General features: G+C 38.9%; 1 protein-coding gene across 9 annotated transcripts in view; it reads left to right on the top strand.

Annotated features, from left to right (window-relative positions):
- RBMS3 (RNA binding motif single stranded interacting protein 3) overlaps window positions 1-18,488 on the top strand; it is a 939,633-nt gene that overhangs the window by 891,744 nt on the left and 29,401 nt on the right. For all 9 annotated transcript variants that reach the window (XM_045008010.1, XM_045008014.1, XM_045008013.1 and 6 more), the window contains one exon: window positions 5,798-5,908. In XM_045008010.1, coding sequence (XP_044863945.1) covers window positions 5,798-5,908 — 111 coding nt within the window. The remainder of the gene's footprint in view (window positions 1-5,797; window positions 5,909-18,488) is intronic.

The following is an 18,488-nucleotide window of genomic DNA, read 5'->3' as shown; positions in this document are numbered from 1 at the left end:
AGTCTAAACATGCATCATCCAACTATTGTTAAGTCACTCGCTGTTTTTCAAAGTGGATGCATTTCACTGAACCAACATAACAAATAATACTGCATATGCCATTTGATGTTGACAATTGCTTAAAAAGCATCATTTACTTAATATCATAGCTCTGTATTTAACTTTCTCCTGTGATTTTCTCTGATTCCATAGAAAGATATGTCTGTATTAAAGTCAGTCTGTAAATGATAAATTAACAAAAATATCTCTGACAAATATATTCTCCTTTTATATGGACGATGTGTTCATAGACTATGGACCCTAGGGCCATATAGAAGAACAGGGTATTTTGAATAAAGCTCAGAGGAATTCATATTTCAATAGAATTACTCTAGGTTTACAGCAAAATAGCAGAAATCATAATGTGCCCCATGGAGTGTATAGTTAAATAAAACACACTTTAGTGCTAAGTAAACAACTTGTTGTTTTAGCCTCTATTTTCATGCTTATTTGCCATATAACAGATGGTCTGATAGGAGATACGCCTTTATCTCTGAAGCCAGCCTTTCTCCAGACTTTATGAATGATATTATTCTATATTAATTTATCTATGTATTCCAGTAACTACTGTATAGTACATTTATTTGCCAATTCACAAATCCATTTTCTTATACTCTTACTTGCTAGATGTTCCATGGTTTACTATTTGTGCATAATCCATCTTTTGAGGTAACTAAGGTATAAGTACTTCTTTCTTATTTGTTCTTTTTCAAAGTCAAAAAGTATGCACAATTTTATATTCTTAGATTCCAAGGCCAGAAGGGACTGTTGTGATAATCCAGTCTGAGCTTCTGTAGAACTTCTCCAATTTGTGTATATATACATATATATGTATATATAGAAATATATATACACACACACACAGAGCAATACATTAACCAAGAGAATCAATTGTATAAAAAAAATCTGAACAGAAGTAAGTTCTTACTGCTTTGGTATGAGAAGTAACATGGTGATCCTCAGTGGGCACTCTGTTTTCTTTTGAATCTGCCAGGGGTTCATTATTATTTGACTCTATAATCCCCACTTCTAGTAAAGCTAATCCAATATTGGCAGCATTGCATAATAGGCCCCATGCCAAAAATATCTTGCCAACTTTAAAAGGGTACTAGATTGCCAGAGTGTTCTAGGCATTGAAAGTGCATTTTAAATGATAGTACCAAAGGTTCTTTCGGTGATCAATAGATGAGTCATTCAACATAATTTTAATTTCTCTGAGAAGCTTGGAGACTTGAAAGAGAAGTCATTATCTGTCTTCTCAATGGATAAGCAGTGATTGCTGTCAAAGAAAGAGATGAGCATTGATATATTAGCTGAGGGGGATATATAATGTATGAAACAATTAATGGACTGCCCAATAGCCTTGTGGTATGTCCAGTTAAAAACTGATTTCCCATAGTGTGTTAGCTGAGACTGCAGGAGCCATGAGTTGGTTCTGGATACCTTGCAAGCATACTTGAAATGTTGTACTTGGTCTCACCGTCTGCTGCATATTTTTTAAAAGAATGATTCATGTTTGTGGCTGCTCACATGTTGGTGATTAGCTATTGGGCTAATGGAACCGTACATGCAATCAGTGGCACCCAAGATGGACAGAAAGCGTGCTATGATATAAAAAAATCCTCATGATTTGTGACTGGTTCTGTCTATCTAGTATATATGCTTCTGTGTATAGGATACATGAGATATACATGCAGCCTGTGTATAGAGACAGTAGTGTTAGGATAAATGTGAGAAAATTGTGTACGCATTGTTAAGTGTCTAATACTGTGGTATTTCTGATGGAGGCTAGTAATTTAGAATGATTCTGGTTCAAGGAATCCCAAGGCGAGAGTTATTTGGAAAACCAAAGGTCACAGATGACTACAAAGCTTTAAACTCTCCAAATCCCCTTTCATCCCCTCACAGGGAGGTAGAATTGTTTGTCAAACTGCTATCAGGAATGCTTGCTCCTTTGACAAATCCAGACAACTAACCCTTTGTCCTTTTTCATTATTTGAAGGACATAAATGCTTTCCCTTGTTTGATTTTGTTATCAAACAAAAAACATTTTAGTCCCACCCATCAGCCTTGCCAGCCCACAGGCGGTTGATTTCCATGATAAGTTGAAGTATGCAGTTTTATCTGAAGTACTTTAATAACAGTTATGATTGGGATCCCAGGCAATTCTCTGAAGAAAAATCCGTAAATCTCACTGAATTACCAATCAAGCTTTAAAGATGTTGAAATGGTCTTTAAAAAATTGCTAAGTACCGTAAGTCCCTTTCCATGTGTGACACACAGGACAAGTGTAACAGTTTGACAGTCTACTCCATGCTGATGTTGGCTATTCCCTGCAGAAACTGTGAAAATCTAATCCTTAGAGACAGCAGAGCAAACCTAAGTAACTGGCAGGCACTAGCAACTTTATTTGGCAAAGACAGTGGTAAAAACTTCATCATTAATTTACCTGCAGGATTTTTTTTAACTAGACTTGGCCTTTAATAGAATTACAGCATATTAAGGTGTTTTTCTATATAATTTACAAACTGAGTAAACTCAGCCATCCAAAGATGTTAACATGAAAAACATGTTCCCTTTAGCCTTGCCACTAGCCAAGTAGGGCCCGTGAGAGGGCACATACTGTACATTGTGAGTAAACTAAATTACCTTGCATGCAAGTGGCAATATCTGACATGAGATATTGCTGCCTTCTACAGCTAAATAAGTTGGATACAAATGGACTTGACAGCATGTTTTTATGAAATGCATTATGATTTGGAGACCTGGTGTTGTCTTAACAACCAGACAGTATTTCCTTAATTAAGTATAATTTTTTTCCTACGTGATCACAAGAGGATTCTGCAAACTCTGGTGAATTAATGGACTGGCAAATGCATATAGTTCTCTGCTCTAGGTAACTGTCAGCTTCAAGCTCTTTAAGTTGTCTCTGTCTGATAAATTATGATCAGAAAGCTACAGATCCTTGTGTTTGCCCCACCCCTATTTCTAGTGTGCTGGACAGTGTAAACTTTGAGATGATAACGTTTATGGTCTCAGTAACCAGTAATTTCAACAAAAAAAACAGTTATCTCCAAATATATTTATTTTTATTGGATATATATTTTCCCCAAGACCTATATTTTTTTAAAATAATTTATTCACAATAACTGTGTTTTGCTTACTGAAAAAAACATTTTCTACTTAACTTTTCCACTGCATGGCTGGCACTTGTATTTACAATACTAAATTACAACACTTTCCTTGCTGCTGTCCATCCTTGATTGCCAGGCTCCTGAATTTATACACTGGAGTAGTCATCAGTCTGCCACATCTGTAATCAAACCAAGTTCCTCCAATCATGCCTTTTGCAACAGAAATATCAGAAAGGTGAGCTAGGCTTTTACTGTCCTTGGGACCCTCCCAAATTAATTGCCGCTGCTACTACTGTTGAGAGTCGGTTCTTTCAGTGTGCCAGACAGGGCTTTAATTGATCAGCCACACACATATGCTCTGGGAATGCATATGTGCATTTTTGCATGTCCTGTTGTAGTCAGGAGCTAAAATCATCCATCACTGATGTCTCTGAGGAAATAGGCCGTCTCCAGGGCAAAGGAGAAAACTGCTTGCAGAGATGCCTAGGATATTTTTTTTTCTGTTAAACTCAGTTTAAGCTTTAGTGTTTTGACACACAAAAATTGCCTGATTCTGGGTTCCGAATATAATTGCATATTTTCATGAATTCTTATTATAACCAAATAACGTACTTCAGATTCAGGGACACATATTCCAAGATCTCAAGTTCAGGAGCGGGCCTGGAATCCCAGGCTACGTGAAGCCTAACACCTGGCCAAAATGCAGTTTCCTAGAGCAAGGTGCTACTGCTTTGAATCTCATATTAATTGATGAATGGGCTTATCTTACACCCAAAAGGTTTACTAAGGATGGATTCTCTGACGTTTGTTAGTAGAAAGAATAATAAAAAAATGGGTTACAATTAGGGCTAAAGATAGAATAGGGTGAAGGAAAATAATATCATTTTATGTGTGAGGAGGAGGAGGGGAAGATCAAGATCTGGTGAAGAAAATATCTGTGATGAAGGTTTGTAGAAACACTGATTTTGAGAGAGTTGTTCCAACCAAGGTGAATAGTGGCACTATTGCAGTTAATTTGAATAAATTCCTCTATCGTAGTTTCATCTAAGCTAATACTAAATGCAGCAGCCAAAAATAAGAAGCAAAAATTGGCACAAACAAGAAGGATTTGAAACATGCACACTAATAAGCCCGTTGATATTTACTAGAATTCATACTGGAATATCACAACTATTCTTTGGAGATTTTTATGTTTCGTATAGAGTCATTTGTTGCATTTCTCTAGTGACTAAAACAAACTTGTCCAGGAATCAGTGAGATTCTCAAATCAGACATAAGCATAAAAGAATAATGTTGGCAAGGACAGAACAAGTTGATTGGCATTCCCCCTAATTGTTTTATTTTTTATGTGCAGCTGAAAATATGGAAAACCTAACCTCCACTCTCATTCTTAGAAACGTTTTCCAACCGTGCAAAATAAATGTGAGGTAGTCACTTGAGAACCTATGACAATGGCTTTTAGAAATTATTGGGGTTTTTATCCTTAATGCTGAATTCCCCTGTATAGATCTCGGTCAAAAATATTCAGACTTTGAAATATCTTGATGAAGAAAGGAGACAAATGTTTCATATAATGTCACAAAAAATTTCCCCATTTTTTACTGGCTTTCATAGTGTGTCTGAATACGTTTTTACAATGTATTCACAGACACACAGAGTGCACTATGGAATTCATATTGAGAGAGAGCTGGAAACATTATTTACCCTTGCTTAATTATCTTTATAGCCCGTGTTGTGGTCTACCAAGTTTGTGAGCCTTGTCCATCCCTTACTAAGGAACACAAGGAATGGAATATGTTCAGACTTTGGCAGAAAAAGGAGCAACTCATACCATTCTTGAGACACCTACGTTAGCCCACCCAGGGAGTAGAATTTTGCATTTGGGAACTCCGGAGGGAGCCGTGTGCAGCTTTGGGCAAAGCCATGAGTGCACTGACATGGGGTCTTTGATTGCTGATGAAAATTACAGAGCAGCTCTCCCTAACAATTCTCTGTTTGGCATTCTCTCTCTCTCTCTCATTTAGGGTCTTGTTCTTGCCTTACCTTGTGTCCTGTTTATTATTGATCTTTTTGGTGCCGTGCAATGCATTTAAAACCTGTGTATGTGTATTTTTTAAAATAGATGTTGCTCCCGTAAGGGTTGTCAACAACTAGTCTTGCTTAATCACCTTGAAAATGTCACAAACAAGGGTTCTTAAGAGGAATTGAAAAAGCCAAGTTAATTACCATTATAGGTTGAATATATCAGGGACTGAAGGTTTTAAAAGCCAGGGAAAATTGGGGACATATGTGTGGTGTCTCTGAGTAAGATTGTTCCATATAGGATATGGAAAATGTAAATGACAGGCATTTTGCCATGTACAGTAGCATTCACTATAGACAGACCATATGTTTTTGTTAGAAGCAGTGAAGCCAAAAATGACATTTAATTGGAAATGGCATAATACACCCTCACTAGTCATATGTGTCTTGGTTGTCAATGGGAACAACATATATTTCACATGACAGATATATTAGTCTCTTTTAAGATTAATATTAAGCATTAGCCAAATTCATTCATTTAAAGAAAACTGATGACTTTCTAAAAAAATAAATGTTGAGGTGGAAATCATATGTATTTGCAGGGTGCTGTGATAACGCCAACAATGGACCACACTATGTCAATGCAGCCAGCAAGCATGATGGGCCCTCTGACCCAACAGATGAATCACCTTTCCTTGGGCACAACAGGAACGGTAAGTTCAGATAATATGCTACATCGTTTCTATTTTACAAAATGTTTTATTAATTTCTGAGTTCTCAAGGTCATTTCCACTCACTTGAGTTTCCAGTACTTCATTCTTTTTATTTTAATATTTCCATGGCTCCTTTTTTTTTCTTAGCGTATTAATTTTTAACATTACATAGAAGATGTAGTATACTCTTTATATGAATTTTTCCTAATATTTCACTCATGGCACTACAAGCTTTTTTAACTAAAGGAAAAATTTAACCATCTTTAATATGACACAGTAGTTCATTCTATGAGTCTTGCAGTCATTTCTTTGGCATATGGCATATTTGTTTCTTCCTTATACCGTTACTTTACATACTTTATTGTGTCATCTTTCCTTCCAGATCTGGTTCAAGTTAATTCCAACCTCAGTGGTTTTTTTCCCCTATTTTTGTTGATATATCAGACTTTATTCATCTCTCAGGATGCCTGAATATGTTGGTTCATCATTCTTTGCCATCTATTTTATATGTTTCAGCCAATAAACAAACAAATAGAAATATGATCTCAGTGCTTTTCTCACTATTCTTCTTATTTTCCTTGGACACATGAACCTAAGGGAGGCTACCGTGGCTAGTAAGAATATCTGTATGTGAAATTGAAGCCTTGATTGGCCAGTTAGATAGCTCCTGGCAAAGAATGCCCAGATGCATTTTAGTTGTCTTTAGAGTTTGTTGATGACAGATCCATTTTACTGAGTGAATTAAACATGTATTTTAAAAGTGCAGTAAGGGTATGTTGAACCAGCTCTTGGGACTTTTGCCCTTTGTCTCTCATTGACATTGGAGAGAATCGTGCAGATGTAAACCCTTTGGATGACTTAGAAAATTTTCCTCTAACAGTCTTCATATAAAACCAGCAAATTCCCAACTAATGATCTACGCTAACACCAAACCACTGCTAGTTTCCTTTTGGTTGCTATTTTGTAATTGGATCAGGTTGCATGACCAGATGTATTATATTTCCTATTATTACATTGTATGAGTCATTTTATATCCTTTTATGATAGTCTTTATGTAATGATACCTTTGCCTGTAGAATGTGCGATATTAATTGACAGCAATATTCTAGCATTCTGAAGCTTGAGAAGGTTCTTTAGTTTATTTAGACCAGTGTTCATGAATCCCAGGCCATGAACCATGGCAACTCCAGGCCTATTAGAAAAAAGAACGCTACTCTGATTATCAGAACTGAATCACATTTTATGATCAATCTAAAAAATCAATTAAAAATTTCTGTTGTGCTCATATTTTCAAATTTGTCCTTTAAAAGTTTGCAACGGGGTGCTATAGTCACTGGATATCTTTCAACCAGCTTGTTTTCAACAAACAAGCCAAAAAGTCATAAACAATTCTGCTTCGTGTCAGCAGCAATCTGTCCCAATTTAATCTAAGAGATTCCAATATGCAAAGATTTTTTATTAAAAGTCTTTTATACATTTACTTCCTTAGACAAACCATTTAACCAGCATAAAACATGTTTCAGGCAAAATGGCCATCCAGGGTGTGCCTGAGTGAAGAATTAGCTCTAAACCTGGCTACAAACATGAACCAAGCCATTGGTTCACTAAGGATTGTGCATTTCCAAAATGCAGGGTTGCAACCCCTTCTGCAGCCAAATCCACAGTATGGGGAAAATTCACCCATGGTGTAGAGGGCCAGCATAAGGCTCTTTGGATTGATTGAGCTCCAATTAAGGGCTGGCCTGATGCCTGCTGGGAAAACAACAACCCTGAAGTTACTAGCATCCCCTATGTACTATGGAAAATATCTTGTCACTGAGTCCAAGTAGTGTAAAGGGCTGCATGTAAACTGATGAGTACAAGAAACCATAAGCAGTGAACAACAAGAAGTTTTATTGGTCTTAAAAACCCAGGAAAGATACCCCATATTCATGAGCACCATCCACTAGCACGTTATGTATTAATGATCAACTATTTACATATGTTTAGATATCTCTTATACAGAATACTCCTGTAACAAGAGGTATTGCATGTAAGGCCATAGTGGTGGTGGGCCAGGAGAATGACTGTAAATCTCTGTTTACTCTGATCCACTGGTCCCAGTTCCCCTTCCATGGAAAGCACAGAGCTACAGCAAATACTCCAGCCCATAGGCAGGTATAGTTTGGGGGGAAGAGACTACTGAGGGGGGCTCCACAGCAGCTTTACACCATGACCCTGAGTTGTGGGTGTAGATTTCACCCCTCTCGCCTCCCCCTCTCCCCCCCCATGCTCTGCGCTTTATCCACATTGAACCTCAATACTCATTGAAAATATAGTTGACAATAGTGACAAATTTGATGGTAGTTGTGCTGCTTGGATCACCTGCACATATCTGCCTGGAATCAGGAATTGAGCAGAGAATATCCCAGAGGTCACAATTCAGCCTTATTTATATATATTTTTGTACATACCTCTTCACTTAAAAATAGCAAGAGATATTTGCATAGGTGTGCTGACTGTGCAAGTAAAGGAAATCTAGGCCTAAATAATGTCACAATTGTGACAAAACTGAGAAAACCCTAAAAATTCTGATTAAGGCTGACAATCCCTCCTCAGCTACTGCTGGTATATTAAAAAGGAAGGCCCAAGGCTTAACCTAAGGATAGAAAGCTGGTTTTAACCCTGAATGTTCCTCTCCTTTACCAGTTTGTTATAACCTTGGCATATATTCTAGCCTCATTTTCCTTATATAATATTTATCCACAATTAGCTCTTCCCTTCAAATGATACATTACTGAGGTAGCATAGGGAGTAGGTCCGCTCTGTATGGAAACACTGAAAGAATAGCATAAGTGTGTGTTTAATAATATATGGATGCTGGAATTGTTCCATCATCAGCCTGTCACTCAAAATGTGTCTAACACAGCCATTGATCTGACGTCTGTTTTGCAGTTTAATAAAAGTCATGATTGATAGCTTGAGTGGAAACAATATAAAAACCCTTTAGAAAAATAAAACTGCGCAGCCTGATCACAGCTTTCAGGACTTACAGCGGGGCTCCTTTTACATTGGCAGTGACACTTTCAGCCATCAGCAGCACCCATCTATCATTTGAAAGGAAACAAATATTTGCCATATATGTCCCCTGTATAGCTCATTCCTGACGGAGGTTTTATGGTCATTACCTTGTTGCTTTTATTTCCAACATGCATTTAAGGTGATGCTTTGGTTCCATTTACATCCCACATCCTGAGGCAGCATCTCTCACCCCTCCTATGCAGATGTAGTTTTCTGACCATTTTGTTTTCTGTTTTGAAATTGCTTCAGTATAGCCCTGTTTCGTTTGAAACTTTTTGGGGCCATGCCAATGGGAGAGTGAATGGAAGCCAGCTTTTAGACTGAAACTGCTAGCTCAACTGTGCTTTTTAATTGTTCTTCACACTCAGCCGGGCCGTATTAGCTTTTGCTTGCTTATTTAAAAGAAAATAAGCAAAACTTGCAGCACAAGCTCTTGATTTTTCTTTATAAACTGTACATTTGTTTAATTGTTCTGGATACTTATGTATAAAATGATCAGTTGTGTATAAAAATGATGTTAGTTTATCTCAGGGCTCTGTTGATATTGCAAACCATCCTAACTCTGCTTTCATGGTTTACAATGTCACCAGAAATCCCTCAATGGAATAACAGGCGTGTTATTCTGGTACATCATTTCCTATCTCTTACTTTGTTAGCTATTTCTGTTGCCACTAGAGCTTGATGATATCTTTAGAACCTCTCAATGGAACAACAAGCTTGTTACAAGTTTCTTATCTGTTATTTCCTTTGGATACTATATGGTCACTGATGATTTACAATGTCACCAAAGGCTCTCAATAGAATAACTGGTTTGTTAGGTTTGTTTGGTTTTTTAATCATCAATTTTCTTTGCACATACTTTGGCCATGAATACTCTATGATGTCATCAAATTCCACTAACGTTCAGAGCTTTGTTACAAAAAGATCTTGTCTGTTGTTTTAATAGTACATCATGTGGTCCCTGACAATTTATAGGAGCAACATTTCATTACAATCTTTTGATTTTGATGTTAATCAGGTTTTAATCTTGAAGCTCTTTTATTTTGTTTGACTGTTTCAGTTTGCTTGGAGAATACAAGACTGGGCCAATAGCAAATGAAGCTAAAGTATGGTTCAAGTTGGTACTAAGTAGATCACCCTTGTCCATTTTCTCAACCTAGGTCCTGGACAAATGAAAATGATTAGCAGCATCGTGCAATTTTGGGAAACAGGTTTTTTCAGAAAGAAATGAATCTGTTTGGATAGGTAAAGACTAGGCCAGGGGTTCTCAACCTGGGGGTTGGGACCCTTCAAGGGGTTGTGAGGTTATTACATGGGGGGTCGTGAGCTGTCAGCCTCCACCCCAAGCTCCGCTTTGCCTCCAGCATTTATAATGATGTTAAATATATTTTTAAGAGTTTTTTTAAGGTGAAATCAGAGGCTTGCTGCATGAAAGGGGTCACCAGTACAAAAGTTTGAGAACCACTGGAGTAGACTAATCTCTGTAAGGGTGATGTAAAATAACAAATAGTGCAGTGAAAGCCACTTGGCTGCTCCTGTTAGTCTGTTCTATAGTTTGAAATAAACAAGGGGAGAGTCAATGAAATTAAAAGTCACCAAATTTAAAATCAAAATAACTTTTTGATGCAGCAGCTAATCAATCTGTAGAATTTGCTGCTACCAGATACTCGTAAGACAAATAGGTGAGCAAGGTGTTTAAAAATAGAATTGACATTGATATGAATAACATTTGCAGTCACAATAGCTAAGTAAAAAAACCTAAAAGGGATATAGTTTCTTGTGGTTCAGAATATGATCACCAGCTGGGGATAGCAGGGAAAGACATTTTTAAATTAGAGCTGAGTAAATAATCCATTACATGGTTTTCATCTCCCTTTTCTCTTCAAAAGTGTTGAGCACCTTAAGCTTCCATTGACTGCAAGCTGCTTCTATGCAGATGCCTAAATATGGGTTCAGGAACCGACATTTAGCCACCCAAGTTTGAAAAATTTGGCCACGGGTCACATGAATGATATGTTTCTGTTCCATTACTGGCTGAGCAGAACTCTTAAAATCCAGTTCCTGGTGTGACTGCCATATTTATGAGCTAAGCATTCACTTTCTAAGAGCATTCTACACTATAGTATTTGCCTACAACGTGCTTTGTTTCTGCAAACATTCCTTCCAGGAAATTCAGAGAAAAGGAAAAGAAAAGGGGCACAAACACAGATAATGTGGATTCAGTTTTTGATTCAATGAAACATACAGAGAACATTCTGAAGGTATTTGTTCAGTACCTACATCTGCAACATTGCACAAATGAACAGGTACATCGGTTGGACTCTTTGCCTGCCTCTGATGCATCAGCTAATGGCCTTTACTGGAGGCAGGATTAGCCCAACCTAAAGCCTCTTCTCATGGAAGAACGCTGGCCCCTAGATGATTGTGATAAAAAGTTAAATTGACATATGGAGAAATGATAATGCAAATGCAAATCAAAGCATTGAAATAATGGCTAAAATGTAAGAAATTGATAAACATTTTATTTTCATAACTGCAAATCTGATGCTATATGAGCCAAATGTGTTCAACAGGCTTCAGGTGTCTTGAGTGCTCAGCGGCTAAATTCACCTATACGTCTTTGCTGTCATGCTATTTATTGTTACTAAAAGTGCCCCCGATAGAAAATACGAGGGGCCATTGAGAATATAATTCAAAGTGTTCTCTTAAAAAACATGCACATCACTTAGCAATAGGCACGTACCTCTTAGAAAAACTCCTTTATATTAAAACACATAGAGTGGATACTAAAATGCTTTAGAAATATTGTGTACAGCACATAGTGACTAATCTACATTATATCCTGAAAAGGGTCACCAGTTTCCATACATGATCTTCAGCCATACCCTCTGAAGTTGTTATTGTTATATTTATTACAGTAGTGCCTCAGGGCCAACCACGAGTGGGGCCCCATTGTGCTAGGCACAGTACAAACACAGATTATTAGACAGTCCCTGCCCCAAGAATTTACAGTCTAAATAGACAAGACAGACACACAGGGTAGGGCAAAGGGATAGAATGTACAAACAGTGTGTGATCATGTGATGGCCTGCACATGTCATGGATGTTAGTATCCCAATTTGTTTGTTCGTTTTAAATTTTTGGGTGGGTTTTGGTTAGGAGGGGACTAGGTAAACAGAAAGCCAAAGGAAGGTGGTGTGGGGAATGGGGACAGGGCAATGGGAAAAGAGGGAGGGGAAGAAAAATGGTTGAAAATAGCTTCGTGTAACCATTCATTTTACACACACACAATCATTGAGCTGTGAACATATTAACAAGCCCTGAAATCCCGGAATGGACTCTGCCTTTGAGAGCAAAAAGCAATACAATGAATGAAAGGAAGATAGTGATCAGTCTGCTTTGCAGGTTGTGCTCTCTTGACATTAGATGGTTCTGGAGTTGAACTGCTTAAATGAAACCTTTAGGACTACTAGCTCATGCCTTCAAGGTATGTCTTACCATTGGGGAGATACAGGAGGGACCCCAGCGCTATTCTACTTGGAATTAGTATGTCTCATTGATGACATAAACAATAATGTCATTGATGAATTAGTATGTCTCATTGATGACATAAACAATAATGAAAAAAGTATTTTTAATGTAGAAAAGCAGCAACTTAAGGGACATAGCAGTCTGCAAATATCTTAGGCCTGGTCTACACTACGCATTTAAACCGGTTTTAGGAGCATTAAACCGATTTAACGCCACACCCGTCCACACTATATCGGTATAAAGGGCTCTTTAAACCGGTTTCTGTACTCCTCCCTAACGAGAGGAGTAGCGCTAATATCGGTATTACCATATCGGATTAGGGTTAGTGTGGCCGCAGATCGACAGTATTGGCCTCCGGGCGGTATCCCACAGTGCACCACTGACCGCTCTGGACAGCAATCTGAACTCGGATGCAGTGGCCAGGTAGACAGGAAAAGCCCCACGAACTTTTGAATATTTCCTGTTTGCCCAGCGTGGAGCTCCGATCAGCACGTGTGGCGATGCAGTTAAAAATCAAAATAAAGAAAGAGCTCCCGCATGGACCATGCAGACGTGATCGCTGTAAGGGCAGGCAAATCTGTTCTATCAGCGCTCCGTTACAGAAAACGAATTAAAAAACATTTTTAAAAAATCTCCAGACAGACGCCATAGCAGGGACTCAGCGCACTGCTGCGTGACAAGCGTAACGGAAAGCCAAGGAATCAAATGGACGCTCATGGACTGGAGGACTCAAGCTATCCCACAGTTCCTGCAGTCTCTCTGAAAAGCATTTGCATTCTTGGCTGAGCTCCAAATGCTTCTAGGGTCAAACACAGTGTCCGCGGTGGGTCAGGGCATAGCTCGGCAATTTACGCACCCTCCCACCCACCCCCAGAAGTGAAAGGGAAAACAATCCTCTCTTGACTCTTTTACATGTCACCCTATCTTTACTGAATGCTGCAGATAGACGCGATGCTGCAGCACTGAACACCAACATCCTTGCTCCCGCCCCCCCGCCATGGGTGGCTGATGGTGCAAAACGACTGGTACCCATCCTCATCATCAGCCTATTGGCACATGGGGCAGTGCAAAAGGGCTGGTAACCATGCTGACTAGCATCCGTCAGGTCGATCAAGGGCGCCTGGCCCTAATTTTTCCTGGTAGATGGTGCAGTATGGCTGATAACCATCGTCATCATAGCAACAGGGGGCTGAGCTCTGTCAGCCCCCACCCTTCATGTGTAAAAAAAAGATTCAATTACCCCTGGACTAGCAGAGGGATGCTGGGCTCCTCTCCTCCACACTCCTTACTGTCCTGTCTGGACTATCATAGCAGCTGGAGGCTGCCTTCCACTCATTTCTCACTAACAAGTCACTGTGTCTTATTCCTGCATTCTTTATTACTTCATCACACAAGTGGGGGGACAATGCTACGGTAGCCCAGGAAGGCTGGGGGAAGAACGGAATCAACAGGTGGGGTTGTTGCAGGAGCACCCCCTGTGAATAGCATACAGCTCATAATTTCTGCAGGATCTGACACAGAGCAGCTGTGCTCTCTGATACAGTGGTTCTCTATTACACTTGCCCATATTCTAGGCAGGACTGATTCTATTTTTAGATACCAAAAAGGAGGGATTGACTCAGGGAGTCATTCCCAATTTTGGCTTTTGCGCCCCTGGCTAAGAGCAGCCAGGGGCACTTATGACAGCAGCAAATGGTGCAAAACGACTGGTAGCCATGATCATCTTTTTACCAATTTATGGATTGGTAAATGGTGCAGTATGGCTGGTAACCATCTCTGCTGTCATGCAAAAGCAAAAGCATGCTGCTGTGTAGCGCTGCTGAATCGCCTCTGTCAGCGGCATCTAGTACACATACGGTGACAGTCACAAAAGGCAAAACAGGCTCCATGATTGCCATGCTATGGCATCTGCCAGGGCAATCCAGGGAAAAAAGGCGTGAAATGCTTGTCTGCCGTTGCTTTCCCAGAGGAAGGAGTGACTGACGACATTTACCCAGAACCACCCGCGACAATGACAATGATTTTTGCCCCATCAGGCACTGGGATCTCAACCCGGAAATTCCAAGGGGCGGGGGAGGCTGCGGGAACTATGGGATAGCTACGGAATAGCTACCCACAGTGCAACGCTCCAGAAGTCGATGCTAGCCTCGGACCGTGGACGCACACCACCGATTTAATGTGTTTAGTGTGGCCGCGCGCACTCGATTTTATACAATCTGTTTTACAAAACCGGTTTATGTAAATTCGGAATAGTCCCGTAGTGTAGACGTACCCTTAAATGTGTAAGCACCAAGGAAAGAGAGGAATTATTTAGTGTGGTACACATTGGTATAACTGTGAAAAATGAGGTAAAACTAAGATAGGGAAAATTTTAGCTTGATTATCTTGCAGAAAATGATAATGTATTAGAGTTTGGAATAATCATCTAAGGGAAATGGTGGGAGCCCATCACCTGGGATATTTAAAACCAGAAATTGTACTGCAGAGAACTATCAGGCATTGGCAAGGAGATGGGCTAGGTGGTCTTTTTATCTCTAACTTGTGTTCTTTGTTGAAAAGAAATAATGTGACTCCAATATGAAACTAAGTAATAATAAGGATAGTTTCTTTTTTCTATTTTTCATTTAAGCGCTGTAATTTCAAAAGATGAAATACCATTTAAAAATGTTTTCTGAGCACAACGTACCAAAATCAGACAAGAACTATAAGCCAAAACAGTGTTTTTCTTTCACCAACTGGAGTTTAGACAACCAAAGAGCAGACATGCATTTCAGCCAGCTGTTCACACTGCTAACTCTGGAAAGTCCTTTTGCAGTTGAGGCTAAGTTGTTTCACTGTGTGTTAGGTGAGTCAGTATGTTTACAATTCACTTTGTGGATGATGTGTACATTTCAGTAAGCAATGCATTTTTGCTCATGCATGTGTTCTGAACAGAAATATATGAATTGTATCCCCAATGGCTTTTCGTAGGGAAAGCTTAATTTCCAGGCACAAGACTTCATGGAAACACTAGCTTATTGATGCTGTGACATTCCTGAAGGTGGGACAGTGCCACAAGGGGAAAATTCCTACCCGTTGTACTGTGGGCAGAATTGAAAAGGAATGATATTTGCATCATCTCTATTTTTGATGTTTTTAAATCAGTAACAAAAATGACATAATCTGTATGTAGCTTGTCTATCGAGGCACAGTGCCAGGACCACAAACAATATGCCATTGAATTCCACTGGTGTTCATTGCAATATGGTGATGACCCTTTTATGTGGCCAAGATACTGGTGGTCAAATGTTTAATTTTTTTCTAAGGGAAATTACCAGACTATAATACATGTTTGAGGTACATTTGTATGCATGCTTCACTGCTGATGTCTTACTCACCTGGAAGTACCATCCTGTGCAGGATCAAGTAATTTAGGATGCAAGGTCAGATTACATGGGTTTTCTGTGGCTGTATCCACTGAATTATCTAGTAAGGGTGCAGTCTTACCAAATGGTAGTTTATGCTGGTATTCTGTGCATGTAGGGATTTCTGCTTGAAATTCTCAAAAAGTCAAAGCTTTGCTTAAGTGGTTTACGGTGCCATAGGGAGTCGTTGATAGCAATAACCTCCATGCCCTCAGATGATATTTTATTATTTGTGAATTATATGAGATTCAGTCTGTGTTATGTAGCTGTGGAATCCTCACGGTCCTAAAAGACACAGTTTGGAAGTACCATTATAACCAATTTTTACTATAAAAAAGCTCAGTCGGTGCATTTCATTAAATTGTAGTGAGGGGTTTGAGAGCAGCTGTATCAAGTGAATTTCAGAGTTTGCTGAACTGAGTTGTTTTTCTAGCAGGTAAATAACTTTGAACATGGCAGTTTTATGTCATGTGACACATGAGAGCTGCACCACCCTAGGGTGAGTTCAGGGAATGATTGCACCTCCAAGAGGCACGATCCTTCTCCAAGCTCCCCTGTGTTCAGTAGGAATGGACAAGGTGCACCATTCTTTTGGATTTTCCACTGGCCACTAAATGGGGTATGTAAGGAGACGGGTAGGAAGAAGGGTCCTTGACCTTGCCACCTTACCAGGAACCTGCCCAGTCCTTTCTGTCCTGTCTCTTCCAACAAAATGATCATTTTCTACCATACGAAGCCCAGGGACCTGGTTATCTTCAAGGCCATCTCTCCCCTATTCCATCACCACACCGCTGGTATTGGCAAGAATGCCCCAGTTGACTGTCTGTAGGACTGACTTGCTGTGGGGTGACATAGGTTTCTTAGAAGAGGGTTGTTGACTCTGGAATTTGCTTTTTTGGCAGCAAAGAAGTGTCACAATTTTAGTCTTTCAGGCATAATTTTCCATCGTAAACATTTTCCAGGAAAATTAATTCAATTTTTCAGCCAGCTGTAAAGTTTGGTGGTAATTAGTGTATGGGAGCAAGACATAGCTGTTAAACTAACATTTTAATGACAGCAACTTCACCTGTGCTTGGCAAGTTGTGGTAGGTTGTGAAGTGATTAATAGAAAATAAATAAATTCTATTCAGAGTATATTGGCCGAACAAACGAGTTTCCTTTGCTTTATTTCTATACTACACCTCTGTGCTACTATACCTGGGCAAGGATAATGTCCTTCCTGAGATTCCTTGGCCTTTGTTTAAAACTAAATCTAAAGGAGCTGGAGATCAAAAATGTATGATAGGAGACTTTAAAGTAATTAACTTGCAACAGAAGGTGAGGAATAAAATGATGTATTTGAAGGTTTATAAATCCACTCTCATTAATTTTCTTGTAAATTTCACAATCAATGTTACATTTTCATGTTTTTCCGAGGAGAAAAATATGAGCTGATGCCCCATGGCATCTATTCAAGCTTAATTTTAAAACTAGGAATCTTATTATATTACATATTCTATTGGATATTGATACCAAGAGGTAATAATGTATTATTGCAATTATAAGTGTTGTTACTACTGCCTACCTAAGTATATCTCACAAAAGATTGCAGTCCTATTTTTCCCAGTATAAAGAATATATGTCATAGGCTCCCTCATGCATAACAACTACTTTCAAATAAAAATTAGAAAATTAGAAATAGAATGTTAAAGAGTAAACCAGACAGTGTGTGCTAGTTTGGTGCTGTGGCCTAAAGGATTAAAGCGCCTCTGGTCCATAATTATTCCTAGGAGACCTTTGCAGAAGGAGCTGTGTCCACTGCAAACTGCGACGCTGCAACAACTACACTCAGTTCTAAGCCCCTCTTGTGTAATCAATTCCATTTAGCTAGCTGTGGGAATTTTATAGAAACTTTTGGTTCAAACAGAACCAGCACACATTGTCTGGGGATACTGTTTAACATTCTATTCCTAGTTTTCTAATTTTTATCTGAAAGTAATAGCTATGCACGAGGGAGCCTATAACATATATTCTTCATACTGGGAAGAATGGGACTGCAATCTTTTATGAGGTATACTGAAGTAGGCAGTAGTAACAGCACAAATTACAATTTATATTTTCAGAGCACTGTGGAAACATTAACTAAATAACTCTTGTAACACCACTTAGGTAGTCTCAAGGAAAATGAGCTGCATACTGTGGACTGTTTCATATTTCATGGACAGTAGATTCTACTGAAAACCATCACAGTGGTTTAGTGCAGATCTTATAACACAGAAAATACATTTAAGGGAAGGGCCAGATTTTCAGCTGAGTTGGTGTAGTTCCAATGAAGTCAATGGAGATTACCAATTTACACCGGCTGATGAGCTGTCCCTCATTAAGAAAAGGGTAGAAATTACCTATTCCAGTTAGATTTGACTTGACCTCTTACCTCTTCAGTGTACCAGGAGTTGGAATTTAATCTACTTCCTGTCAAATATTTGTTTTTAACTCATAACATCAAGGGATCCTGACTGCAATTCAAAATTTTTAAAATAACTAAATTGTGGTAAATTATCTTGAACACCAGCATCAAAATTCATCATGAATCTCATATGTTTTTA

The sequence above is a fragment of the Mauremys mutica genome, chromosome 2 (genome assembly GCF_020497125.1).
Source record: "Mauremys mutica isolate MM-2020 ecotype Southern chromosome 2, ASM2049712v1, whole genome shotgun sequence".
In the NCBI taxonomy this organism is placed as follows: Eukaryota; Metazoa; Chordata; order Testudines; family Geoemydidae; genus Mauremys; species Mauremys mutica.
The sequence above is the reverse complement of the archived record's forward strand: the minus strand, read 5'-3'. Positions and strand labels throughout refer to the sequence as shown.